The 27,643-nt window shown below is 39.9% G+C and overlaps 1 protein-coding gene across 10 annotated transcripts in view; it reads right to left on the reverse strand.

Annotated features, from left to right (window-relative positions):
* Nucleotides 1-323: 323 nt before the first annotated feature.
* Nucleotides 324-27,643, reverse strand: part of abcc5 (ATP-binding cassette, sub-family C (CFTR/MRP), member 5) — a 124,327-nt gene continuing 97,007 nt past the window's right edge. For 8 of the 10 annotated variants that reach the window (XM_063045646.1, XM_063045643.1, XM_063045639.1 and 5 more), the window contains 9 exons: nt 21,853-21,981; nt 21,216-21,402; nt 20,919-21,008; nt 17,915-18,104; nt 17,100-17,259; nt 10,946-11,024; nt 10,195-10,308; nt 1,965-2,129; nt 324-1,298 (listed from right to left, as the gene is read on the reverse strand). In XM_063045646.1, the coding sequence (XP_062901716.1) occupies nt 1,197-1,298; nt 1,965-2,129; nt 10,195-10,308; nt 10,946-11,024; nt 17,100-17,259; nt 17,915-18,104; nt 20,919-21,008; nt 21,216-21,402; nt 21,853-21,981 (1,216 nt within the window). In that variant the 3' untranslated portion in view covers nt 324-1,196. Of the gene's footprint in view, nt 1,299-1,964; nt 2,130-10,194; nt 10,448-10,945; nt 11,025-17,099; nt 17,260-17,914; nt 18,105-20,918; nt 21,009-21,215; nt 21,403-21,852; nt 21,982-27,643 lie in introns of those variants that run through there. The other 2 variants (XM_063045645.1, XM_063045644.1) reach the window with 2 other exon arrangements.

A 27,643-nucleotide genomic window follows, 5' to 3' on the forward strand; every position in this document is an offset into this window, starting at 1 on the left:
CAGTTCCCAACCCCCTGCCAAATTCACTTAAACCCTCCCCAACAGCTCTAGCGAAACTGCCTGCAAGGATATTGGTCCCCCTTGGGTTCAGGTGTAACTCATCTTTTTCTGTACAGATCATACCTTCCCCAGAAGAGATCTCAGTGAACTAGAAATCTGAAACCTTGCCCCACACACCATTCCCTCAGCCACTCATTAATCTATACTATCATGCTACTACTGCCCTGATTAGCACATGGTATCCAGTCTTAATATGGGTTCAAGGTCTTATTGAATAAATTTACTGAAGCAGATTTAAAAAAAACCTAAAGGTAGATATTAGGTAGAAAATAGTTTATTTATATTTTTAAAGATTTAACAAGGCAGGTTTGCTTAGGTTGCAAAATCATGCTAAGGCTCTAAAAAGTACAAGGTGGACAAATACATGCAACATTGTCTGGACAAATGTAACAAGCTTCTATGGCAACAGGAGTGACCACTTTCATGTGGACTTCAGTAAATAACTTTTATCAACAGTACATAATTTCCAACAGTGCAAATCATACAGTAAAATGCAAGTTGATCCTGAGATATATTTCTTCACTCAATAACAAAGAACCCAGACAAACTAGTGCCATTCTAAAGTCAGAATTCTATTAAATATTCCATTCCATACTGATGCCCAAGCAACACTCAATGCTGTCTGGATAAAACAGTCATATATTTTAATATATTGATTTATGAATAGAAGCACTCTTTATTCTATATAAATATAGCTTGACATCGACAACTGTCTCACAGTTAAATAGCAGACTGATACAGTGCAAAACTGTACAGGATAGAATACAAAAGAAAGCACAATATTAATAGTGCAAAAATAGAATACAAAGTAAAGTACAGCATGTATGTTTTTCAAATATTCTATATACAGATTTATAGATCTATAATGTGTAAAGCTTAACTTTAGGCATATGGAGCTATCAATATCAAAGGCTCTCTGAACCTTAAGAGTGCATTTCAAGTTAAGATAATTAACTCCATTTATTATTATGAAAATAATGAGGAAAAAACGTTTGACAGAGCAGCTGGAACTGCTCTGAAGGTACATGGTGCAAGGTGCTATAAAACTGAGGTTGTGTTGTCCCTGGATAGAGAATTGGAGGCAACATGCCACAGTTACCAAGTTCAGGATTCTGGAGAAAATGCCATCAATTTTATTAGCCCTTTACAGCAACTTTATTTTCAGCAGCAGCAAACATTGCACCAAATCGTGAGTTCTCATTGGATAAAAGAACAGATGGTTTATCAAATTCCATAACCTGAAAGAATAAATATTACTTCATTAAACCAAGCCACAGCATTAAAAGATACACTGTAAAAATACATAAATGTAGAAGCATGCCAGTTATTACTTAACTCTCCCAAATTTAAAAACTATACAGTAAATTGACCCAATATTCATGATATGGAAAATATATACACTCTAATTAAAGAAAAATGTTAAGTACAATTGTTCCGCACTTGTTCAGTATTGATCAACTCACGGCATCTCTGTATTTCCCCAAATGTTTACTTAAGCACACAGTTAAAACAACCAGCTTTCCCGATCCTCCCTTATTTAAATGTCAGCTGTGGCTCAGTCAACAGAACTTCTGCTTCAATCAGAACATTATGGCCCAAATTTCATGAAAAAATCAATCTAGGCTGACATTCCACTGAGTCAGGCAGTTTTAGAGAAACACATTCAGCTCAGACATTTAAACTACCTTATCTGCTCTTTAGAAGGATACAAGTTCTGCAGAGATGATTGAGAGGAAGATTATCTGATCACTTTCACATTATTGTTTGCTTTGTGGAAACTGGCTGCTGAATTGCCTATAATAGGGAACCATTTCAAGGAGGTACGTAGGTTTTTGTCTATAAACTGATTTGGGACATTCTGAAGTTTAAAAAGGCTCCAAATAAATAGCAGATATTTCTATTACCTGACCCTGACTTAGCACCATGACACGATCACAGCTGAGTACTGCATTCAAACGATGTGCAATGGTCAACATTGTACAGTCAGCAAATGATTCCCGGATTGTCTCTTGCACCAAAGAGTCTGTTTCTGTATCCATGGCAGCTGTAGCTTCATCCAATACCAAAATCTGTAACATTAATCAAAAATTTACACACAGACTAAAACACTTCAAAACAATTGTCCATCTGGTGGGACATTGAAATTCTAAATCAAGAATTTTCTTCTGTTACACTTATCATGAATAAGTGCAAATAGGTCCAGAATCAAATGGTCACATTAAAACTTTAATGGAGCCAGGCAAGCAGGGTAACGCTTATTGCCCTTTGATAGTACTGCTGATAATACCTTCCATCAAACAATTGATGACTGAGTGTTGATTGACAATATGGTAATTTGTTGTGTTGATTTGACCTACATTTACTGGAACATGAGATAACGCAAGTGATTTTCTGTATTATTGGGTACATGTCACAATTTGTAACTGCTTGGCTTGGAATGTGGCTCATTCTGGAGCACAAGTTTTCCAAAGTCAAGTAATTCATTTAAGATACTATCCGGTCTCTCAACCTTTTCTGTATCCAGTACAACTGGGCAATTCCTGATATCCAGTGATATCCCTGGAGAAAGGCCCTATGGCTCACTGTCTGATCATCAACCACGTGAGAAATTCTGAATTCTGATTTGATGGAGAATGGACATGAAAGCACAGAGGAACATCTGGAGAAATTTCTGAAACGCTCGTTCTCTGCTGTCGTTACTGCGTGGTCGGGAATCTTTCGGAGGGTAGGCCTCAAAATCCCCGGCTTTGCCTGCTGTTGGTGACCGAGGTTGAGGTCAAATCGTTCGGACAGAGATGGCGCTCAGTACTCGGTGTCGGAGAGCTGATCGGAGCTCGAAGTTTTCGGATGACTCAGAGTCGGACTGTGGTCGGCATGGCAGAGAGAGTTCTTACTTCTCCCATCTGTGTGAGATGTGGGACATTTGAGAGACTTTGAACTTTTACTGTGCTCATGGACTTCTTCATCAAGTTATGGTATTGTTGCACTGTTGTAACTATATGTTATAATTATGTGGTTTTGTCAGTTTTTTCAGTCTTGGTCTGTCCTGTGTTTTGTGATATCACACTGGAGGAAATACTGTATCATTTCTCAATGCATGCATTACTAAATGACAATAAAAGAGGACTAGGTGTCTTCATAATCTAATCTAATCTAATGTGAGCATTCTCTCAGTTTTCTGCCTATCCCTCCAAGTTCAAGTTTAATTATCATTCACCCATACATCAATATAGCCAAATGAAACAGTGTTCCTCTGGGCCCAAAGTGCAAAACACATTACCAACAGCACAATATACAAAGCGCAAAAACCACATATGGTTATAATTTTGGAAAAACATGCAGTCACAAGGAAATAAAATAAATAATATAGCCCAGGTCCCTGAGTGGCATGACTATAGATTGTCCTGGTCTTACTTAGCCTAATAGGTTAGATTTACCACAGTACATAATTATCTATTTAAATGTTTATTTTCCTTTTATATCATCTCAATGTGTACTTAAGAATGTATAAATAATTGTAGTTTTATACATATAAAAAAATGGAAAAGGTTATATGTGTGAAAAAAGTACATGATAATTGTGAATTCCTTATCCAAATAAAAATAAAATTAAAAAAAAAAGATTGTCCTGGTCTAGCTTATTCTTTCACCAAGCAAATACTGGAGGGCAGCACTTATGGGAGGGGCCAACCCCCAACCCAAGTACAGATTCCAGCACGCTTCTCAGGGTCTCTCCCACATTGCCTCGGCCTTCTTCTCCCCTGGGTGGCTACAACAGGTGACTCTGGAGCCTTGACCTAGTCCCTGCCACAACCAAGGTAACACAACTTCCCCCGCTGTTGGTCTCACCAATGAAGCGGTGAACCGCACTTGCAGTATTCTACATCACCAATGTCGAACAGGGCCTTGCAATCACAAGGAAGATGTGCAGGACAATCACTCACACCCTTTCTAGGATTGTGCATTGTCTCAACATAACAGTACGCAACCATTCCAGACAACACAACAACAGTATGCAGTAAGTCCAGCTCTATCACTATTGAGCAAATTGCTGAGATGGTCCTGCATTACTCAAATGTTCCTAGTATCCAGTAGTGACTTGCAAGAGTCATAAAAGAGACATACAAGATGAACAAATGCACCTTTGATTGGACCCAGAGTGACCGCTGCCTCTGAGCGTGTCACCATCTTAGCAGATGTACGCAAGTTCCCTTCATCAATCTATCAACCAAATTGCCATATGGCGTGCTAGCCATTCATTGATTCAATTTAAAATTGTACATCGTTATCATTTGACAAAGGAGAGACTTTCTAAAATCTTTTCTAATGTTGATAGTCATTGTGATAGATGTAAAACTGAGATAGCTACACTGACACCTATGTTTTGGTCTTGTTCTATATTGGAAGTTCTGGAAGTCGGTTTTTTCAACAATTTCTAAAGCACTTAAAATTAATTTACAACCTAATAAATTAACTGTGCTTTTTGGAATAATTCCTCAAAATATTCACGGTATTTCTGTGTCTGACCAACATGTTATTGCATTTGTTACATTGATAGCTAGGAGGGCCATTTTGTTGAAGTGGAAGGATACATCAGCTCCTACTTTGTCACAATGGTTCTCTCAAGTGATGCTATGTCTTAGTTTGGAGAAAATTAGAAGTCGAACCTTTATTTGATTTTGAGAAAAGATGGGACTCATTTGCTCGTTATTATCATTTGAATTAATTGATATAATTTTTCCACGATCTAATTGTAAATTTTTTAGTATATTTTCTTTTCTTGCTGGCAGTTTGATGTTTATTTTTAGAAGCTTTTTGTATGACGCATGACTCCGGGGTTGTATATCTAATGGGTTCTTTTTTTTTCACTTTTCTGCTTAGTAGGTTTTTTTTGTTATCACAAAACTTGTTTTTCAATCTTTAAGATAATGTTTTTTTTGAGGCATTGTAAGTGTTGTTACTTCAATGTACTCATGTTATTTTTCCTGTATAATGTAACAATAAAAAGATTTGAAAAGAAAGAAATTGCCATATGGCAATAACCTTGGCCTCAGCTGTTCAGGGGTATTCTGTTTGCCCTATCCACCCCTAGCTCATCTCTCTGCTATTCAAAACTTCTGATGAAGTTTCAACCTGAAGTGTTAACCATGCTTCTCTGAACACAAATATTTCCAAAACTCACTGGATGCTTCCAGCATATTATCTTTTTATTTCAGATTTCAACCACCTGCAATTTTTTAAAATTTTCATTGCCATAGTGTGAAATGGAGCTCTCCCCAAAAAGACTGACAGTGATTTTGATGAATGGCATTACCAACAGTTGCAGCTGCAACAGATACATTGATTCTAAGCCACAGCCTGAAAAGGATGTTTCTTTGAGTAAGACAGACTTCTTCTTTATCAGTTTGTACGACAGCTAAGCAAATTTAAGTGGCGAAACGTCAAATGTCTATGAATGTGATTTGTCAAGTTTCTGTACCTCTTGAGGTGACCCACTTAAAAGAAGGCAGCATCCAGCATTAAGGGCTCTCAAGATCCGGGACATACCATTTCTCATTACTACCATCATGGAGAAGGTACATTTAGGAACAGCTTCTACCCCTCTTACATTAGATTTCTGAGTGGTTCGTGAACACTACCTCACTATTTCTCTTTTCCACTATTTATTTATTATAACTCACAGTAATTTTTATGTATTGCACCATGCTGCTGCCTCAAAACAACAAATTTCATGGCATGTGTCAGTGATAGTACACCTGATTCTGATTAGTACCACTAAATGTAGGAATGACACATACAAAATGCTGTAGGAACTCAGCAGGCCAGGCAGCATCTGTGGAAGAGTACAGTCGACGTTTCGGGCTGAGACCCTTCAGGAGGACTGGTCTACTGTACTCTTTTCCATAGATGCTGCCTGACCTGCTGAGTTCTTTACTGCGTGTTGCTTGGATTTCTGGCATCTGCAGATTTTCTCATTTGAAATATAGGAATAAGTTGGGTTACTACAAAGAATATTATTCAAATTGTATATGTATACTGATTTTTTTTAAAAAAAAAAGTATCAGATGTCATGTGTCTACGGGTCCAAACACTAATGATAAAATAGAACACAAGCATGTTTTCTTCTAAGTCTTTTCATGCAGACATGATGAAATCAAAATTCTACCTCATATGTAAATGAATAGAAAGCTTTGAAATACGATGGAATTAATTCCCTGTTCAGAACAGCAAACAAAAATAAACTCCAACATTCAATTCCAAGCAACATTTATACAGATCTTTCTTGAGGCTGCCAATCAGTCACCCATTAATCACCCCCGTGAAAGAAATTTCCTATGGTAGCTTTTATTCCCTCAGTTGTGATTGGTGTGGAATTCTTCATTGAGGGTGGCAATAAGTTCTATTGCAATATACTTAAGATAAAAGTTACCTTGTATTTGTAGCGCAAGTAGAATCTGAAAACCCAAAACCAGATACAGGCGTCCCCCACTTTTCGAACGTTCGCTTTAAGAAACCTCACTGTTACGAAAGACCTACATTAGTACCCTGTTTTCGCTTTCAGAAGGTGTTTTCACTGTTACAAGAAAAAAGCAGCGCGCGCCCCGAGCAGCCGCTCTCCCCGGATTCGGAACTGCATTCTTGCCGGCATTACTTAAACACGTGCCTGTGAGTGGTCGTTTGCAAGATGAGTTCTATGGTATCGGAAAAGCCTAAAAGAGCTCGTAAGGGTGTTAGGCTTAGCGTAAAACTAGACATAATTAAGTGTTTCGATCGTGGTGAATGAAGCAAGGACAAAGTGATTTGGCTTGTGGAAGCTAACGAACATGATGTTGAAGAGGTTTTGGCATCCCATGACCAAGATCTGATAGATGAAGAGCTGATGCAATTGGAAGAAAAAAGGATAACAATCGAAACCGAATGCAGTAGCGAACTGAACGTGAAGCAACTGCGTGAGATTTTCGCTGCAATGATAAAGTATGACTTTAATTTTGAAAGAGTACATCGGTTTAGGGGATATTTGCAAGATGGTTTGAGTCCTTACAAAGAACTGTATGATAGAAAAATGTGCGAGGCTCAGCAGTCAAGCAAGCCTTCCACATCAGCCACAGCAGACGACGAACTTCGACCTTCGACATCGAGGCCGGCAGACATAGAAGACGACCTGCCTGCCCTAATGGAAACAGACGATAACAAGATGACACACCAGTGTCCCACCACCCCAACTCCCAGGCCACGGACAGATACCAATTTGCACAGAATGCAGCAGTAGCCGGGAGGCACACAACACATCTTTAAGAAAAAAGCCGAAATAAACATGCTAAGTAATTAGGTGCCGCCCGACACATAATTGTCGGCCCAGATCAGAAACGACGCAATCAGAAATCGGCACTGATCTGGGCCGACAATTACGTGCCAGGCGGCACCTAATTAATTAGCATGTTTGTTTCGGCTTTTTTCTTAAAGAAGTGCTGTGTGCCTCCCAGCTACCGCTGCACCCCTGCATGCTTTGTGGTTCGGTATCGGTTGGTGGCCCAGAGGGTGGGGACCACTGCACCACCCCACCACCCCAACCTGCGACAACTCAGCCTAACACACCATCATCAGTGTGCTCGGTGCTGTCCCGATTCCGGTAAGTGATACTACACTGTACATACATTATTTCTACTTTATATAGGCTGTGTATTTTTACTTGTTATTTGGTATGATTTGGCAGCTTCATAGCTTAAAGGTTACTGGAGAGCGCTTGCGCCGTGTTTTTGTCAGCGCTTGCGTGAGATTTTCTGCCGATGGCGCTTGTGTGAGATTTTCGCTACGGAGAACAGTGCAGTAATGATTGTGGGAAAGTATTTCTACTTAAGATAGGCTGTGTATTTATCATACCATTCCTGCTTTTACTATATGTTACTGTCATTTTAGGTTTTATGTGTTATTTGGCATGATTTGGTAGGTTACTTTTGGGTCTACGAATGCTCACAAAATTTTCCCATATAAATAAATGGTAATTGCTTCTTCACTTTACAACATTTCGGCTTACGAACCGTTTCATAGGAATGCTCTACCTTCGGATGGTGGGGGAAACCTGTACCCAAAATCACTCAGATTTTATGGAAAGAAGGGCAAACATGCGCAAATCTACACTGGGGGTTTGGCACTAGAGAGTCAGCAGCTTTAAATTTCTGGGCATTAACATATCGGATGACTTGTCCTGGGTCCAGAACATATATCCAATCATAAGGAAAGCAGGCCAGTGTCTTTACTTTTGTAGGAGGTTCTGATAGTCCAACAAACTTCTACATATTTACTATAGAAAGTATTCATATTGCGTCATGGTGTGATACGGCAGTTCAAATGCACAAGAACACAAGAAGCTGTGGACTCTGACAACACATCACAGGCACGTCCCTCCCTACCATCACTAGTATCTACAAGAGGTGTTGCCTCAAGACGACAACATGCATCAAAAATTCCTATCATCCAGACCATACCACCTTTTCACAGCTACAATCCGCAGGAGGCACAGAAGCTTGATGTTGCACACCACCAGATTCAGGAAGAGTTATTTCCCTTCAACCATTCACTTCTTGACCAACCAGTGAAACCTTAATCACTATATTTTAGCAACACTATGACCACTTTGCAGTAACCTAAATTTGCATGTAATTTTTTTTCTTGTGAATGCTATGTGCCTGTGAAACTGCTGCAAATAGGTTTATCATTGCCCCTGTGTATACATAGATTTTGTATACATTCTCCCTTAATTTTTCCACACAACAAACCTTCATTACTTCATGTACTCATACACTCACTATTGGCCCAAGCACAATAGTGAGCAACATACATGAACTCAAGCAACACACATCAAAGTTGCTGGTGAACGCAGCAGGCCAGGCAGCATCTCTAGGAAGGGATACAGTCGACGTTTCGGGCCGAGACCCTTCATCAGGACTAACTAAAAGAGAGCAAGAGATTTGAAAGTGGGAGGGGGAGGAGGAGATCCAGAATGATAGGAGAAGACAGGAGGGGGAGGGATGGAGCTAAGAGCTGGGAAGTTGATTGGCAAAAGGGATATGAGAGGATCATGGGACAGGAGGCCGAGGGAGAAAGAGAGGAAGGGAGCAGAAGAAGATATAGTGAGAGGGACAGAGGGAGAAAAAGAGAGCAAGAAAGGGGGAAAAAAAATAAAAAATAATAAAGGATGGGGCAAAAAGGGGAGGAGGGGCATTAACGGAAGTTAGAGAAGTCAATGTTCATGCCATCAGGTTGGAGGCTACCCAGACAGAATATATGGTGTTGTGCCAACAACCTGAGTGTGGCTTCATCTTGACAGTAGAGGAAGCCACGTATGGACATATCTGAATAGGAATGGGACATGGAATTAAAATGTGTGGCCACTGGGAGATCCTGCTTCCTCTGGCGGACAGAGTGTACATGAAATCAGTTGATTCCAAACACTCATGACACAAATCAACATGCCATGTTTGTTCCCAATGGCAGGGGAACAAAGGAGAAGCAAAAATTGTAATTCGAAGGTTAACTGTGCCACTGTAGGTTACCTGCAATATGTATATGAGTGAATAAAATCTGTGGAAAGTGGATGAGGATGTGGGGAGAAGAAAGAAAAAATGGGATTAATGTTGGAATTTGTGGTAAATGGGCAGTTGATGACTTCCACAGACTTATAAACCAGAAGGGCACTTTTATAGAGACACTGAGGTGTACAACACAGAAACAGGTCCCTTACATACATCATATCCACATCAACTTTTGTCCACCTATAAAAACCCCATTTCCCGTCTGTATCCTTCTAGGCTTTGCCAATACAAGTGCCTGCCTAAATAACTCTTAAATGCTGTGATTATATCCGACTCCACCACCTGCTGTAGCAGCAAGTTCCACGATTCAATCATGTTCTGTACATAAAAAAAACCCTTATCTTCAAATCCTTTCTAAAATTATTTCCTCTCATCCAAAACTTATACCCTCTTGTTTCTGTGCTCTCTTTCTCTTCATGACTTTAGATCCAAAATTTTACAATCCAGGGGAGAAGCCTCAGAAAATGATTAGCTCAATGTACATGGAATGATTATGATACAAGTTCATCCATAAAGGATCTGACTCGCCCCTCAATTCTTACCTTACACCTCCGTAGTAGTGCTCTAGCCACACATATTAACTGTCTTTCTCCGACTGAGAAATTCTCTCCATTTTCCATCACATCAGATTCCAGCTTTAAAGGCAGCTGAGAAATCTATATTGAGTGTAAAACAACCATAGTCAGTTTGAAAGCACCTTATGACAATGGCAATCTACTTTGAAATGTTTGTTTTTTTTACTTGCCATTGTAATGTACAAGAGTTCTTTGCAGCTACAAGCTTCATAAAAGCTAGCTGTATTAAAAACAAAATCTCAATATTTAGCTGTACTCCTAGTGTAAGCATTTATCAAAGCCAGTTAAATATTTCACTTCATGAACACAAATTAAAGCTCCCTGTACTCTATCTCAAACTCAATTAATTTGACGTACTATTGCTACAGAACCATTCCTCAAAAGGAACTAATTTGTCTTTTTCTCTTGAGCATTGTGGACCTGATTTTTGAATCCACTTGCAATTCAAAAATACAAGACGAAAAAAAAGCTAACTTGAATCACAGTTGGATTTAAACCAAGTTTATACTACTGAATATATTCTAAATGCAAAGTAACAATGGGATAAATATCATTTTCAATTCCTATCAAAACCAAAACACAAGATTGTTTACTAAACTATCTCTAACCTATTAAAACTTTACAATTACAAATTATCTTGAAAATTTATAGTGCTTCCTTCAGATTATATGCAATTTTAATTATAACTATTACCGAACAAATTCTCAGCTGTACTTACACATTCTTTCATGTGTGTTCTCTCCAATGCATCCCACACCTGCTCCTCTGAGTATTGCTGAAAAGGATCTAGATTATATCTGCCAAAAAAAAAATGAATAGTTGTTTTTTAACAGGCCCTGCACTCACAGCTCTGGTTGTGTGACAATAAACTGTACAATTTATAACTATTCCCAATCTAATCCTAGATCTAAAACAAGCTATCCTTTCCCATTAGTTAAGTTTCTATATGATAGTAAGTTCAATTACACTTTTTGTAACTGGAAACAACACGATGCTGCTTTCAGGACAATGCACTTTAGAGAAAAATTTGATTGTTATTTTGGAATTTGCTCTGATTAAGAGAAATTTATACACATGCACAACAAGATTGTCAAAAGCCGTCATCAATTCTCAATATGAGGTTTTCTTTGCTCTAAAGCAGCCAATAAGTGGTCAGTTAAGCGAGGTCGTGAAATGTAGCAGCTACCAGTGACAATGTTACATATAGTATTTACCTACTACAGAGATCGTGAGAATTTTGGCTCATGTTCTGGTGTACCATTAACTGCAAACTTAAACTGCTATACCCAGATACGAGGACACCATTTTCTCTCCAAAAAAAAAGAAATCACAGCTGAAATGTCCTACATGAACAGGGATGGAATTCTTAGCATAATATGATGAATCTAATAGCCATCCTTGCTCAAGTTGATTCAATTCTGGAAAACTGTATGGATCAGAGTCTGGTAGAATATAGTCCTCTGATGTATAGCTGCCAAAATTATTCAGAAAATGAGCTTTTGATTTACACTGTTGGAGCTGTATATTGATTAGTAGTACCCCTTGTCAGTAATGTACATATGGGCTGATCAACTGCTTTCCTTCCTTGCTGAAAGTAGATGGCTTCCCCTAATCCAAAGCAACAAAACTACCAATGGCACCCATGATAGGCACAGATTACATCATCAGAATGATTAAGGCCAGCATGATCTAAAGGAGTAGTTTACTGATATTTTCACAACTGTTTTTCTCAGATCTTTCACCTGATTGTCCCTTTGATATATGGTTATTGACATTTATTCTGTGGGGTTTAATTCAGTGGGTTGGTTTCAAATCCATCCAGGTAAAACAAATTACATAAATGGAACTTAAAATGCATTTCGTGTCATGGAACCCAAACGTTTTCCAAGTCAGTCAGCTCCAGAGCTAAAACAATTCTCCAGAGGACTGATTTTATACTTATCTAATATACCTTCAGTGGCCACTTCGTTAGGTACACCTGCTCCTTAATTCAAAAATCTAATCATGTGGCAGCAACTCAATCCATAAAAGCAGGCAGCCATGGCCAAGAAGTTCAGTTCTTCAGACCAAACATCAGAATGGGAAAGAAATGTGATCTAAGTAACTTTGACTGTGGAATGATTATTGGTGCTATTGATCTCCTGGGGTTTTCATGCATAACAGTCACTAGAGATCACAGAGAAAAACAAAAAAAAATCCAGTGAGCAGTTCTGTGACAAAAATGTCTTATTAATGAGGAAGGTCAGAAGGGACTGGCCAGACTGCTTAAAGCTGACAAGGCGCAAGTAACTCAAACAACCACATATTACAACATTGCTGTGCAGAAGAGCATCTCTGAATGCATAACATATCGAACTTGAAGTGGATGTGCTTACAGCAGCAGACAACCACAATGGGTTCCAACTTGTGGCCACTTTATTAGATACAATCCTGTACTTAATAAAGTAACCACTGTATAGAAACAGGCCTTTCAGTCCAATGGTCCATGTCAACCAAGATGCCCCACCAAACTTATCCCATTTGGTAGCATTTGGCCCATAACCTTATAAACTTTTCCTATCTGTTACATATCCAACTGTCCTTGAAGATATTTTGTACCGACCTCAACCACTTCCTTTGGCAGCTCATTTTGCATACATTCCAAGTATGTATTGGAGAAAGCCCCTCACGTTCCTATTAAAACTTTCCCTTCTCACTATAAACCTATGTGCTCTAATTCTTGATTCTCTAACCCCTGGGGAAAAAGACTTGAGTGCATTCACCCCACCCTGTCTGTGCCCTTCATGATCTTATTCATCTCTCATCTGTCTCCAATGTTCCAAGGAATAAAGACCCAGCCTTATCAACTCTTCCTATAACTCAGTCCCTCAAGTCCTGGGAACATCCTCCTGAATCTTTTCTGCACTCTGCCCAGTTTAATAACCTTATCTATAGCAGGGTGATCAAATATGAACAATACCCCAAGAGCAGCCTTACCAGTGTCCTGACTTACCCGTCTACCTGTATCTCCACTTTCAGGAAACCATATCCTTTTACTCAAAGATCCCTCTATTCTGCAATACTCCCCAGGGTGCTGTTCACTGTGAAAGTACTACTCACCCCTGATCATTTTATTTTTTGTATTAACGTCTTGTTTTGTGTTTTCTTTGTTCCACTGTCATGTCTAAATTATATTCTGAGTTGCCTAAATCTATGTGCCTGTGATGCAAGTTTTTCATTGAATCTTTTCTTCACTGTTCTTATGTGACAATAAACAACTTGACTTGCATTCAATAAGTCTTTTCTATCAGATTCATCATATTTTGCTGAGAATTCCTTCTCTGCTCATGTAGGATATTTCAGTTGTGTCTTTTCCCCACTGCAGTGTGAAGCAATATCAAAAAATGGCCAGTTTTCTCCTGGCCAAACATTACTTTTCAAGTGGATGCCATTAGAATGAGTGCACTCTGTATACTGCTGTTAGAGAGAACTTACATGGGGTTCTTGGCAGTGGTACTTTTAAAGTGCACCAAATGAGATGGGCATCAAATATTTATATTATGTTAAAATATTGAGAAATATTTCTCAATATTTTAAACTTAACATAAATATAAGTATATACTTAATTGGATTGGATACAAAATGCTCACATTTCATTTCATGTCAATGTTGAGTGTATTTTTATTTTAAAACTAATTATCCAAAAGGATTTCCCTACCCTATTTCCATTCAAATGTCAAGTTAACATGGCTCTCCTTCACTGTACAGATGAAGCACGCTATTTTTGTTTAGAAGAGGATGTTCGTGTGTAGAAAAAGATGAATGAAAGGTAAAACTTTTCTTTTTACTACCTTACTGATTTATTCTCATTTTAAAGTGACTTATGTGATATGGTTCTTTCTAAAAACTGACAGTTCACACAGTTTCATACAACTTCAAGTTCCATATAAACCTGGAAAAATTCAGCAGGTTAAACAGCACCTGTCTAAAAGAGTGGTTTATATTTCAGGCCAGAGAATTTTTTGGCAGCATGTCTGTGGCCTAAAACATAAACTGTTCCTCTTCTTCCTAAATTTTCCAGCATTCTGTGTTTTTATTTCAGTTTTCCAGCATCTGTAGTTTATTTGATTTCCAAATAGATTTACTGAATTAGTAAAATACAGCACCTATAAAAAGTATTCAGCACCCCCGCCCCAGAAGTTTTCATGTTTTATTGTTTCACAACATTGAATCAGTGGACTTAATTTGGCTTTTTAAAAAAAAACAATTATATATATATATGTGTGTGTGTTTTATATTTGTAATTAATTTAGATCAGTTTGTAGAAACCTGTTTTCACTTTGACATGAAAGAGTCTTTTTCTATTGATCATTGTCAAAAATAGCCGGGGGTTAGTTTTATTTTGTGTTTAGTCTGAGGGTGGCTAAACACAAAATAAAACTAACCCCCGGCTATTCTTGACAATGATCAATAGAAAAAGACTCTTTCATGTCAAAGTGAAAACAGGTTTCTACAAAGTGATCTAAATTAATTACAAATATAAAACACAAATTAATTGATTGTTTTAGTATTTACCTTCTTTAGTATGACACACCAAATCATCACTGGTGCAGCCAATTGATTTTATAAGCCACACAATTAGTTAAATGGAGATCACCAGTGTGCAGTCAATGTATTTCAATTGATTGTAGTAAAAATATTCAGGTACAGGTGTCACACATCAAAGTTGCTGGTGAAGGCAGCAGGCCAGGCAGCATCTCTAGGAAGAGGTGCAGTCAAAGTTTCAGGCCGAGACCCTTCGTGAGGACCCTTGCGTCGCCTCTGATCTGGGCCGACATTTACATGCCCGGCGGCACATAATCAATTAACTTGTTTATTTCGGCTTTTTTCTTAAAGATGTGCTGGGTGCATCCCGGCTACCGCTGCACACCTGCATGCTTCGCGGATCGGTATCGTTCCCCAGCCTGGAGGGTGGGAACCACTGTACCACCCCAACCTCCGACGACTCAGCCTAACACACCATCATCAGTGTGCTCGGCACTGTCTTCCAGATTCCGGTAAGTGATACTAGACTGTACATACATTATTTCTACTTTATATGGGTTGTGTATATTTTATGTGTTATTTGGTATGATTTGGCAGCTTCATAGCTTAAAGGTTACTGGAGAGAGTGTTTCTGCTGAGAGCACTTGCGTGAGATTTTTGCTATGAAGAACAGTGCGGCAATGACTGTAGAAAAGTATTTCTACTTTATATAGGCTGTGTATTTATCATATTGTTCCTGCTTTTACTATATGTTACTGCTATTTTAGGTTTTATGTGTTATTTGGCATGATTTGGTAGGTTATTTTTCGGGTCTGCAAACGCTCACAAATTTTTCCCATATAAATAAATGGTAATTGTTTCTTCACTTTATGACATTCCGGCTTACGAACCGTTTCATAGGAATGTTCTACCTTCGGATGGCAGGGGAAACCTGTATCTGGAAGATCCAACTGTTGGTGAGTCAGTATCCTGGCAAAAACTACACCATGAAGACAAAGGAGCACTCCAAGCAACTCCGTGAAAAGATTATTGAAATGCGCAAGTCAGGAGATGGATACAAGAAAATTAACAATTCACTGAATATCCCTTGGAGTACAGTTAAGTGTATCATCAAGAAATTGAAAGAATATGGCACAGCTGTAAATCTGCCTAAAGCAGGCTGTCCTCAAAAACTGAGTGACTGTGCAAGAGGGGGACTAATGAGGAGGGGGGCCACCAAGAGATCTATGACAACTCCGGAGGAGTTACAAGCTTCAGTGGTTGAGATGGGAGAGACTGTGCATACAGCTGCTGCCCAGGTGCTTCACCAGTTGCAGCTTATGGGGGAGTGGCAAAGAGAAAGCCACTGTTAGAAAAAACTCACATGAAATCTCAGCTCGAGTTTGCTAGAAGGCATGTGGGAGACTCTGAAGTCAGCTGGAAGAAGATTTTATGGTTTGATGAAACCAAAATTGAGCTTTTTGGCCATTTGGCATAAGCCAAACGCCATACATCATTTAAAAAAAAAAACACCATCCCTACCATGAAACATGGTGGTGACTGCATCATGCTGTGGGGATGCTTTACTGCAGCAGGCCCTGGAAGGCTTGTGAAGGTAGAGGGTAAAATGAATACAGCAAAATGCAAGGAAATCCTGGAGGGAAACCTGATGCAGTCTGCAAGAGAACTGCGACTTGGGAGATTTGTTTTCCAGCAAGACAATGACCCCAAGCATAAAGCCAAAGCTACACAGAAATGGCTTAAAAACAACAAAGTTAATGTCCTGGAGTGGCCAAGTCAGAGTCCAGACCTCAATCCAATTGAGAATTTGAGGCTGAACTTGAAAATGGCTGTTCATTCACAATCCCCATGCAATCTGATAGAGCTTGAGCAGTTTTGTAAAGAAGAATGGGGAAAAATTGCAGTGTCCAGATGTTCAAAGCTGATAGAGACCTATCCACACAGACCCAAGGCTGTAATTGCTGCCATAGGTGCATCTATATATATAAAAATAAATACTGACTTGAAAAGGGTGAATAATTATGCAATCAATTTTTTGTTTAATAAATTTGGACCAATTTGTAGAAATTTGTTTTCACTTTGACACAAAAGAGTCCTTTCTGTGATCAGTGTCAAAAAAGCCAAATTAAATACACTGTGATTCAATGTTGTAAAATAATACAACATGAAAACTTCTGCCGGGGGGGGGGGGGCAGGGAATGAATACTTTTGATTGGCACTATATAAGCAAACATTCTGTAGTATTATGGTTCTGTGATACACGGATACATTAAATAATCAAATCTCTGCAGGAATTAAGATACAATTATGTATAAATTAACTGCACACTGAAAATGAACAGGGCTTACCTCACAGTACCAGTGAACAAAACTGGGTCTTGAGGAATAATGGATAGTTTGCTGCGAAGATCAGCCAAACCAATTTCAGTAATGTTCACCCCATCAATGATTATTGAACCACCTGAGAGTTCAACTAATCGGAACAATGCTATTCCTAGTGATGACTTTCCTGCCAAAACAAAAAATGAGTTTAATACAAACACGATTTTATAGGATGATAACAGATTTAAACCAAATCAATCTACTGTTCCACTTCCACCACAGACCTTTTTAAAAGCTGCTTTTCTGATCAAAGCAAGCTGGTTCAGTGAAACGCAAACACGAGGAATTCTGCAGATGCTGGAAATTCAAGCAACACACATCAAAGTAGCTGGTGAACTCAGCAGGCCAGGCAGCATCTCTAGGAAGAGGTACAGTCGACGTTTCGGGCTGAGACCCTTCGTCAGGACTAACTGAAAGAAGAGCTAGTAAGAGATTTGAAAGTGGGGGGGGAGGGGGAGATCCAAAATGATAGGAGAAGACAGGAGGGGGAGGGATGGAGCCAAGAGCTGAACAGTTGATTGCACTACTACATTGCACTCTTGTTTTGCAGCTGACATTAATTTTTTGTATTGTACTGCTGCCACTAAACAACAAATGTCATGACATAAACCTGATTCTTCCTTCAGTTAGTCCTGACGAAGGGTCTCGGCCCGAAACGTCGACTGTACCTCTTCCTAGAAATGCTGCCTGGCCAGCTGCATTCACCAGCAACTTTTATGTGTGTTGCTGGTTCAGTGAAAACCTACACTTGATCTTACATCAATTAGCAACACATTTCTTACCTGATCCAGTTCTCCCCACAATACCAATTTTTTCTTGAGGTTTAATAGTGAAGGACACTTTCTTTAATACCAGAGGTAGATTCTCACGATATCTCATCTCAACATTTGCAAATGTTATTTGTCCATGCTGAGGCCAGTCAGCAGGAGGAGTTTTATCCTTAACATGAGCTGAAGCTTCCAATTCCAGAATCTAATAGAAAGTTAACAAGGTTAGAAGTTTTCTAACATATAGGGTGAGCATAGCTTCGTAGAAGGGCATCAAGTTAATTTTAAGTTTATTGGGAGAGGAAGCTCAGGTGTTTTGTACTTCATCCCAACTGTAACATGGAGTGGACAGTTATAAAATGGACTGCAATATTAGTGACAGATTGTTACAATTGCTTCAAAAGAGGAAATAAATTATAAATCATAATATAAACAAAACTAGCAAACATGTTACACATTCATACATCTCGTAGTCACCATTCATATTCATCTACTATTGTAACATATAGAAAACATGAAAGAAGAATTAGGTTCGGCAGCCGGTAACTCGAATGAAGAAATATGTTTAAAAATATCACATTTTCAATTTTTAAAATGCAGATTTGCTCATTCACCACAATGTGCATAATTTATATGGAACAATCCCAAAGAAAAGTTAAGATTTCTATTGCCATAATTATATCCATAATGTGATATGCATATATCACTCAATTTCAGGAAAACAACATCCCCCCCCGATCTAAAAATAAAGTCATCTTTCTTAAGGCTTTCCAAAGCCTAGAGCCTTGGAAACTTGCACTTTCAAGAGACACACTCATACACATTCATGTACACACACACAAACAATTGTGCTGCACCAATTGAAATCTGAAGACGTTTCCAGTTGTGAAAGTAAGAAGCAAGCATACTTCTCTTTTCTCTTCCTTTTGCTTGACGCAAGCTAGAAATAAAGCTAAATAAAAATACGGTACATTTTTTAAAGCCATCATAGGTCTTCATTTAGAGCTTATTTAACATGGAAAAGGGAAAAGGATTCATCCATAAGGTCTGACAGAAAATTTTCAACTATGCTACAATCTACATCTCATCCAGTCTGTTACATTATCTAATCCCTACGAAGGATTTTCCTTCTTTAGCTTGATCTCTGGTGAGTTTCAACCCTTGATGGAGCAATCTGCTGTTAACGAATGAATTCAACATTTTGAAAAGGTCTCATAAAGTTAACAATTATTTAAACATCAACCTTTTACGGCTTACAACTGAAAATGAGTAAGTATGCATTGACACACATTTACAAGCTGTATACCTTACTTGTCCAAAAATGTTTCCAATACGTCCAACCCCAAAAGTGGTATAGAATATAGAACAGTACAGCACAGGACCTGGCCACTTTGCCCACAATTTTGTGCTGAGCCAATTAAAGGCTAACTAAACTAATCTCTACTGCCTACACGCAATGTCCACATCCTTACCTTTTCCTCGTGTACCTATCTAAACAGCTCTGACAAGTCTCTAACATTTCTGCCTCTATCACCACCCCAGGCAGTGCATTCCAGGCATCCAACACTAAAAAAAAACTTGCCCCTCACATCTCCTTTGAAATTACCCCTTCTCTCACCTTAAGTACATGCTGCTAGTATTAGACATTTCAACCCTAAGAAAAAGATATTGTCTATCTACTCTATCTCTGCCTCTCACAACCATACAAGTTTCTATCAGATCTCCCCTCAGCCTCCACCGCTGCAGATAAAACAATCCAAGTTTGTCCAACCTCTCATTATAGCACATGCCCCCTAATCCAGGCAACATCCTGGTAAACCTCTTCTGTACCCTCACCAAACCCTTGACATCCTTCCTATAATGGGGCGACCAGAACTATATGCAATATTCCAGGTGCGGATTCCTTAAGATTGTCATAGCCAGAGAGAGGTAGTGAGAATAAGCTCCTACTATCTATTAAATGATCTCAATAGCGTGCACCTCAAATAACCTCTGACAATCACGTACAACTCCTGCCCTTCATAGAAACATAGAAAACCTACAGCACAATACAGGCCCTTCAGCCCACAAAGCTGTGCCAAACATGTCCCTACCTTAGAACCACCTAAGCTTTACCCATAGCCCTCTATTTTTCTAAGCTCCATGTAGCCATCCAGGAGTCTCTTAAAAGACCCTATCGTTTCTGCCGCCGCCGGCAGCCCATTCCACGCACTCACCACTCTGCATAAAAAAAGCTTACCCCTGACATCCCCTCTGTACCTACTTCCAAGCACCTTAAAACTATACCCTCTCATGCTAGCCATTTCAGCCCTGGGAAAAAGCCTCTGACTATCCACACGATTAATGCCTCTCATTATCTTATACACCACTATCAGGTCACCTCTCATCCTCCGTCGCTCGAAGGAGTCCACTCAACCCATTCGCATAAGGCATGCTCACCAATCCAGGCAACATCCTTGTAAATCTTCAAGGGTAGTTTAGCTGCTAAGCCAGATGGAACTGTTCCTAGCTACAGGAGAAGGGGCAAAGGTGAGTTACTGGTGCCATAAAGCCAGTTGCTTTGGGCAGATGGTGTTCATCAGCTGCAGTTGGCAGGTCATCTCGAAGGAAGACTGACCTCAAACCTCCGCTGCCTTGTGTCTATACCCACTCATGCCGAAAGCTTTAGGAGTAAACCCAGAGCTGGAGACCCTAAGGCAGCCCTACACTGAGTTCAATGCCGATTGGCAACTCCCGGGACATAGCCACTGCCAAACTGCATTTGTCTCTGCCGTTCCCTTGGATTTATCAGCTGCGTGGAGAGGGGGGGCCTGCTGCATGGGCAACAGCTTGCTCTCCATATCGTACTGACCTGGCTTGCTTGCATATCATGTAGGCAGCTGGCACGCAATATCCATGGTCAATCCCGACCAACGGCAGACCTCAGAGGCCCCAGATGCGGCCTAAGCACAGCTGTGTAGAGCCCTAGCATAAAGTTGTAAAAAATTGAAATTGTTAAGAGTAGCAAATTTATTCATACCTTTATGTAGTGATGAATTCTTTCCACAGAAGTGAATCTAGCCTCAGTCTCAGAAGCAAGTCGGACAGTAAACTGAAATAAACCAGTAAGCTGCAAGAAAAATATGGTAATTGAAAAAAAGGACAAAATTCTACTTGTGCCTTTAAAGAAACTAAGATGGTTAATGAATGATCTTTTGTTGTACTATTGATTACTCTGATATAAAACAAACAAAATCAAAATTCAAACCATTAAAGAATTCAATTCATGTACCAACGAATGGTAACTATTAAGACAATTTCGTTGACTATTACAAACCTGGACAGCATAAGAAATTGCAAGTCCTGCATAAGCTGGAGGAATATGACCATGCATTAAAACTATCATTACTGCAGTTGTCCCAATAAGAACAATACTGACTACGTCCAGTCTCACGGCAAGCCAACGCATTGCACAAGTGAATAGGAAGAATGGAGCCTGATTAGCATCTAACAGCTCCTGGTACCTGAAAAAAAACACACACACACTAATTCAGTTTACCCAAACAGCAGTAGGTATGCCATTCAATCACTAATGTACATAGGAATCAGATTTTTAAACATTTAGCATTTATAATTATAGCTTGCTGGGACAAAAGATTCAACTGGTATATCATTTTCAAATCAGCAGGAAACTAACTGCTCTCATGATGGTCATGATTCAAATGTACTTTTTTAAAAAAAAACTGAAAAACAGGAAGTAGAAATTGATCCAATTTCCCCCGGGATCAATAAAGTATGACTATGACTACTAGAAGTTATTATTTGCAATGAATGAGCTGACCAATTGTTATGTTTTAAAACAAAATTTGACAGAGCTATACGAGTCAGATATTACTAAGTAAGCTAGCTACTTTCTGTACCTTACATGGTGCATTATTTCTCCTTTACAATACACTATTTTTGACGTTACTTACCTGCATCTGTATTCTGCTGTCTTGTTATAAGCATGAATTGTGGTTAATCCCTGTATACTGGATGTGACATGTGATAGGAAAGGAGAATGAGTGATGTTGTCCAAACGCTTTAATTCTCGGATAAAAATCCTGCAGAGATTTTCAACAATTGAAAAAACATGTCAAGTTCACTGCATTTAAATGTTTTCTGTGGACTACAAAAACTGCATATTATTCTTAAGTACTCCAGATCAGGAATGTTCTGCTATTTATGAAACTCATTCTGCATTTTGTGATTATTAGCTTATAGTAGTTGCAATAATTATAAATATCTGACACTATCATAATGAAGTTATATCCTTCCTTTTTTGATCTCTTCAATTTAAAATTCTCAATTACATTCCATTGAAAACACTTTCAATCCAAAGTATAATTCTTGAGTAAGTCTGCAGCCCAAATATTGACTACACACATTCACATGTCATGGTCTACCTGCCTCAGCTTGCAAATACCATGTTTACAATGTTTTCCACACATTAAATAAACCCAAAATTTCTCTTCATAAGAAAACAAGGCATTTTGTATGGTGCATAAACATTACTGAAATCAGATTGTCCTTGAAACAGAAATTGCTCTCTTATACATGAAACAACCACAGGAGTAGAGAGGAATGTTGACAATCCATCGTGCCAAATATAAATATATAAATAACCATATAACAATTACAGCATGGAAATAGGCCATCTCGGCCCTTGTAGTCCGTGCCAAACTCTTACTCTCACCTAATCCCACCGGCCTGCACTCAGCCCATAACCCTCCATTCCCTTCCTGTCCATAAATGTAATCCGGTAATTAAAGCTTTGGACACAAAAAAGGAGAATGTCAAAATAAGTGTTTGAACTTAATTTTCTATATGAAATTAGTTGATATCCTGCAGTGCTGAGAAAATTGTAATTGTCAAATTAAATGTAATTGAGGGTAGTACATATTTCAGGACTAATATTTTAATGCAATGTATTCAGGTTTACTTTCCATATTATACTTCATTTGAAACTATAGTATGGCAGTACACATCTCCAATCATCCTTTCCTTTAGCAATTCTCATCCATTCACAGAATAAATTACCTACATAACTTTGTCATGTTGTAATTAAACTTTCCTCCCAATGAAACACTGCAGCGTTTCTACTTACTTGTTTCAAAGCGTTAAGGTTAAAAATGTGTGAAACATGTTTATAGGGGCTATGTCTATCATAAATATGGATAAGAATTTATAAATGAAAATGAGGTATGGTCTTTTGAATAAGCAATTCTATATCAGTTACCTTGATGCAATATTGGTTAAAACAATCTGAATATACCAATCTCTCCTACTTCCTTTTCCCTTGGTCCAAATTATTTCAGATTCTGACCCCTCTGCTCTTTCCAGCCACTTCAGCCCCTTTTCTCCTTTCTTTGTTGGAGAAAATGGTGGTAGATGATAAACAAGATAATGTGGTATTGTGTGATTTTAAAAAGGTGTTAGCTTTGACTACATTTTGGAAAATACAGTCCTTCTCAATTTTCCTTCACCATCACCCATAGCTTCACACTTTATTGGTGGTTCCAATAGTCAGATACTGCACCATTTCCAAAGTTTAAACCTACTAAAGCTGAGATAACATAGCTTGTAAACAGAGTATTATTCAAATAGACAACTAAAGTCTTATGTTATATCTGTTAATGAGTGAAAAGTGTTGGTAATTAGAATCAGAATCAGGTTTAATACCACAAGAATATGCCGTGATAATTTGTTGTTATGCGGTAGCAGTACACTGCAATTCAGAGTAATTAAAAACAAATTACAATAAGTATATATAAAAAAGTAAATTAAATAAGTAGTGGAAAAAGAGAGGGGAAAATACTGAAGAAGTGTCATGGGTTCATTATCCATTCAGAAATCTGTTGGCGGAGGAGAAGCTGTTCCTGAAATGAGCATGTCCCTTCAGGCTCCTCTATCTCCTTCCTGATCGTAGCAAAGAGGGCATGTCCCCTGAGTGATGGGGGTCTTTAATGATGGATGCTGCCTTCTTGAGACATCAACTTTTAAAGGTGTCCTGGTTGCTGTGGAGGCTCGTGCCCTTGATGGAGCTGGCTGAGTTTACAACTTTCTGCAGCTTTTACCGATCCTGTGTAGTGGCCACATCCTACCCGACAGTGATGTAACCAGTTAGAATGCTCTTCATAAACAACAGGAATTCTGCAGATGCTGGAAATTCAAGCAATACACATAAAAGTTGCTGGTGAACGCAGCAGGCCAGGCAGCATCTCTAGGAAGAGGTGCAGTCAACGTTTCAGGCCGAGACCCTTCGTCCTGACGAAGGGTCTCGGCCTGAAACGTCGACTGCACCTCTTCCTAGAGATGCTGCCTGGTCAGAATGCTCTTCATGGTACTTCTGTAGAAATTTACAAGTGTCTTTGGTGACATTCCAATTCTCTTCAAATTGATAATGAAATATAGCCGCTGCCGTGCCTTCTTTGAATGTGGTATCATTATGTTGGGCTCAGGACAGATCCTTAGAGATGCTGACACCCAGGAACTTGAAACTGCTAAACACTTTCCACTTCTGATCCCTCGATAAGGATGGGTGTGTGTTCCCTTGACTTGTTCTTCCTGAAGTCCACAATCAATTCTTTGGACTTACTGACGTCAAGTATATGGTTGTTGCTCGACACCACTCAACCAGCTGATCTATCTTGCTCCTGTACGCTTCATCATCATCTGAAATTTGCCAACAATAGTTATGTTGTTGCAAGTTTAAAGATTGCATTTGAGCTGTGCCAAGCCACGTGGTCACGAGTCTAGAGACAGTAGAGCAAAGGGCTAAGCACACATTCTTGAGGCAGGCCAGCGTCGATTGTCTGTGAGGAGATGATGTTATTTCCAATCTGCACAGACTGTGGTCTCCCAGTGAGGAAGTCAAGGATGTACAGAGGCCCAGGTTCTGGAGCTTATTGCTTAGAACTGAGGGTATGAGTGTGTTGAATGCTCAGTTGAAGTCAATAAACAGCAACTTGATGTAAGTATTAATATTTTCCAGGTGATCCAAGGCTGGTGAGATTGCATCTGCTGTAGAGCTATTGTGGCTATAGGCAAACTGCAGCATGTCCAGGTTCTTACTTAGGCTGGAGTTGATTTGAGACATAACCAATCTCTCAAATCACTTCATCACAGCAGTTGTGAGTTCCATTGGGCAGTAGTTGTTGAGGCAGCTTACCCTGCAATTTTTGGGCACTGGTATGATTGTCACCCTTTCAAAGCAGACGGGAACCTCCAACTGCAGCAGTGACAGATTGAAGATGTCCTTGAATGCCCTGGGAATTAGTTGACACAGGTTTTCAGAGCCGTACCAGGTCAACATCAGGGCCTGACGCCTTGCGAGGCTTCACTCTCTTGAAGATGTTCTGACGTCGGTCTCTGAGACAGAGCTCATTGGGTCATCAAATGCTGAGGGATTTGCATAGATGTAGTTTTATTTTCTCTTTCAAAGTGTTGAGCTCATCTGGGAATGAAGCATCACTGCCATTCAAGATGTTGGGTTTCACTTTGTAGAAAGCAATGGACTGCAAACCCTGCCAGAACTGACTTGCATCTGATTCAGTCTCTAACCTCAATCAAAATTGTTTACTCATTCTTAATATTCTTCTGTAGGTCATACGCAGCAGGCCAGGCAGCATCTATAGGAAGAGGCGCAGTCGACGTTTCAGGCCGAGACCCTTCGTCAGGACTTCGTCCTGACGAAGGGTCTCGGCCTGAAACGTCGACTGCGCCTCTTCCTATAGATGCTGCCTGGCCTGCTGCGTTCACCAGCAACTTTGATGTATGTTGCTTGAATTTCCAGCATCTGCAGAATTCCTGTTGTTTCTGTAGGTCACACCTGGACTTCTTGTATTGTTCTGGATCACCAATCTTGAATGCCACAGATCTAGCCCTCGGCAGACTAGGAATCTCTTGGTTCATCAGCTTTTGATTTGGTATGTCCAGCATGTTCTCGAAGGCACACACTCATGCACACAGGTTTTGGTGAAGTCGATAACAACTCTGGCATATTCACTCAGACCTGAAGATGAATCCCTGAATATTGTTTAGTCCACTGACTCAAAACACTCCTTGACCATATTTTCCTGATCCTCACTACTGATGGTTGCAGTCTTTAGACTCTGCCTATACACTGGTAGTAGAAGTATAGTCAAATGATCGGACTTTCCAAAGTGTGGGCGTGGAATGGTACAGTAAGCGTTCTTGATGGTGGTACAATAGTGATCAAGTGTGTTGACTTCTCTGGTTCCAAAGGTGATATGTTGGTGGTAGATGTTCAGAGGCTTCTTCACGCTGGCCTGGTTGAAATCTCCAGCAATGATAGGGGAAGCACAGTTTTGTGATGGTGGAAAACTCCCTTACAGATTAAATGGATGACATTTGACAGCTAGATGTTCCACATTGGGCGAGCAGAATTGAGACACAGCTGCCACGTTTCAACACCACGATGAGTTGATCATAAACCACTTCCACCTCCCCTGTCTTTAAGGGACTAAATTCTTCTGTCTTTGTGGAGAATGGTGAAGCCACCGAGCTGCAGCGCTGCATCCAAAATGGCCAGTGTGAGCCATGTTTCTGTGAAGCAAGTACACAGCAGTCCCTGATGTTCCTCTGGTACAGCAAGCTCGCTCTGAGGTCTTTAATCATACTTTCTAGAGATTATACATTTGCCAGCAGGATAGTCAGGAGTGGAATCCTAAAGCCTTTGCATTTCAATTGGCCCGGCACGGGTTCCGCTTTCTTTCAAGGGGAACTATACTTGTGACACGAGCCTGCTGTCCAAGGTTTGTCCATTTTAAACTTCTTAAAAACAATGCTGCTTACTGAAGTACCCATGACATCTGTGGTCATGAAGTCCTTTGAGAGACTAGTGTTGGCTCACCTGAAGGACATCACAGGCCCCCTGCAGTTTGCTTATCGGGCAAATAGGTCAGTGGATGATGCAGTCAACATGGGGCTGCATTACATACTACTGCGAGGGTCCTGTTTGTTGACTTCAGCTTGGTGTTCAACACCATCGTCCCAGAAATCCTCCACTCCAAACTTACCCAGCTCACTGTCTCCCCCGCCATCTGTCACTGGATCACAAGCTTCCTGACTGACAGGGTGCAGCAACTGAGGCTGGGGGGCATCATTTCTAGCACCCGGACAATCAGTACCGGTGCCCCCCAGGGATGTGTGCTCTCCCCACTGCTCTTCTCCCTTTAAACTAATGACGGCACCTCACAGGATCCATCTGTTAAACTCTTGAAGTTTGCAGACGACACAACTGTCATTGGCCTCATCTGAGACGGTGATGAGTCTGCATACAGACGGGTGGTGGAACGGCTGGCCCTCTGGTGTGGTCAGAACAATCTGGAGCTAAATATGCTCAGGAGATGACAGTGGACTTCAGGAGGAGCCCCCCAATACTCCCCCCACTCACTGTACTCAACAGTATTGTGTCTGCAGTGAAGACCTTCAGGTTTCTGGGTGTCACAATCTCCCAGGACCTGAAGTGGACACCCAACGCGGACACTCTTATCAAAAAGGCTCAGCAGAGGTTGTATTTCCTACGTCAGCTCAGGAAATACAACCTGCCTCAGGAGCTGCTGATTCAATTCCATTCAGGAATAATCCAGTCTGTTCTCTGTTCATCCATCACTGTTTGGTTTGGATCAGCTACCAAACAAGACAAGAACAGACTCTAAAGAACCGTCAGGGCTGCGGAAAGGATTATTGGTGTGAAGCTGT

The sequence above is a fragment of the Mobula hypostoma genome, chromosome 4, assembly GCF_963921235.1.
Source record: "Mobula hypostoma chromosome 4, sMobHyp1.1, whole genome shotgun sequence".
In the NCBI taxonomy this organism is placed as follows: domain Eukaryota; kingdom Metazoa; phylum Chordata; class Chondrichthyes; order Myliobatiformes; family Myliobatidae; genus Mobula; species Mobula hypostoma.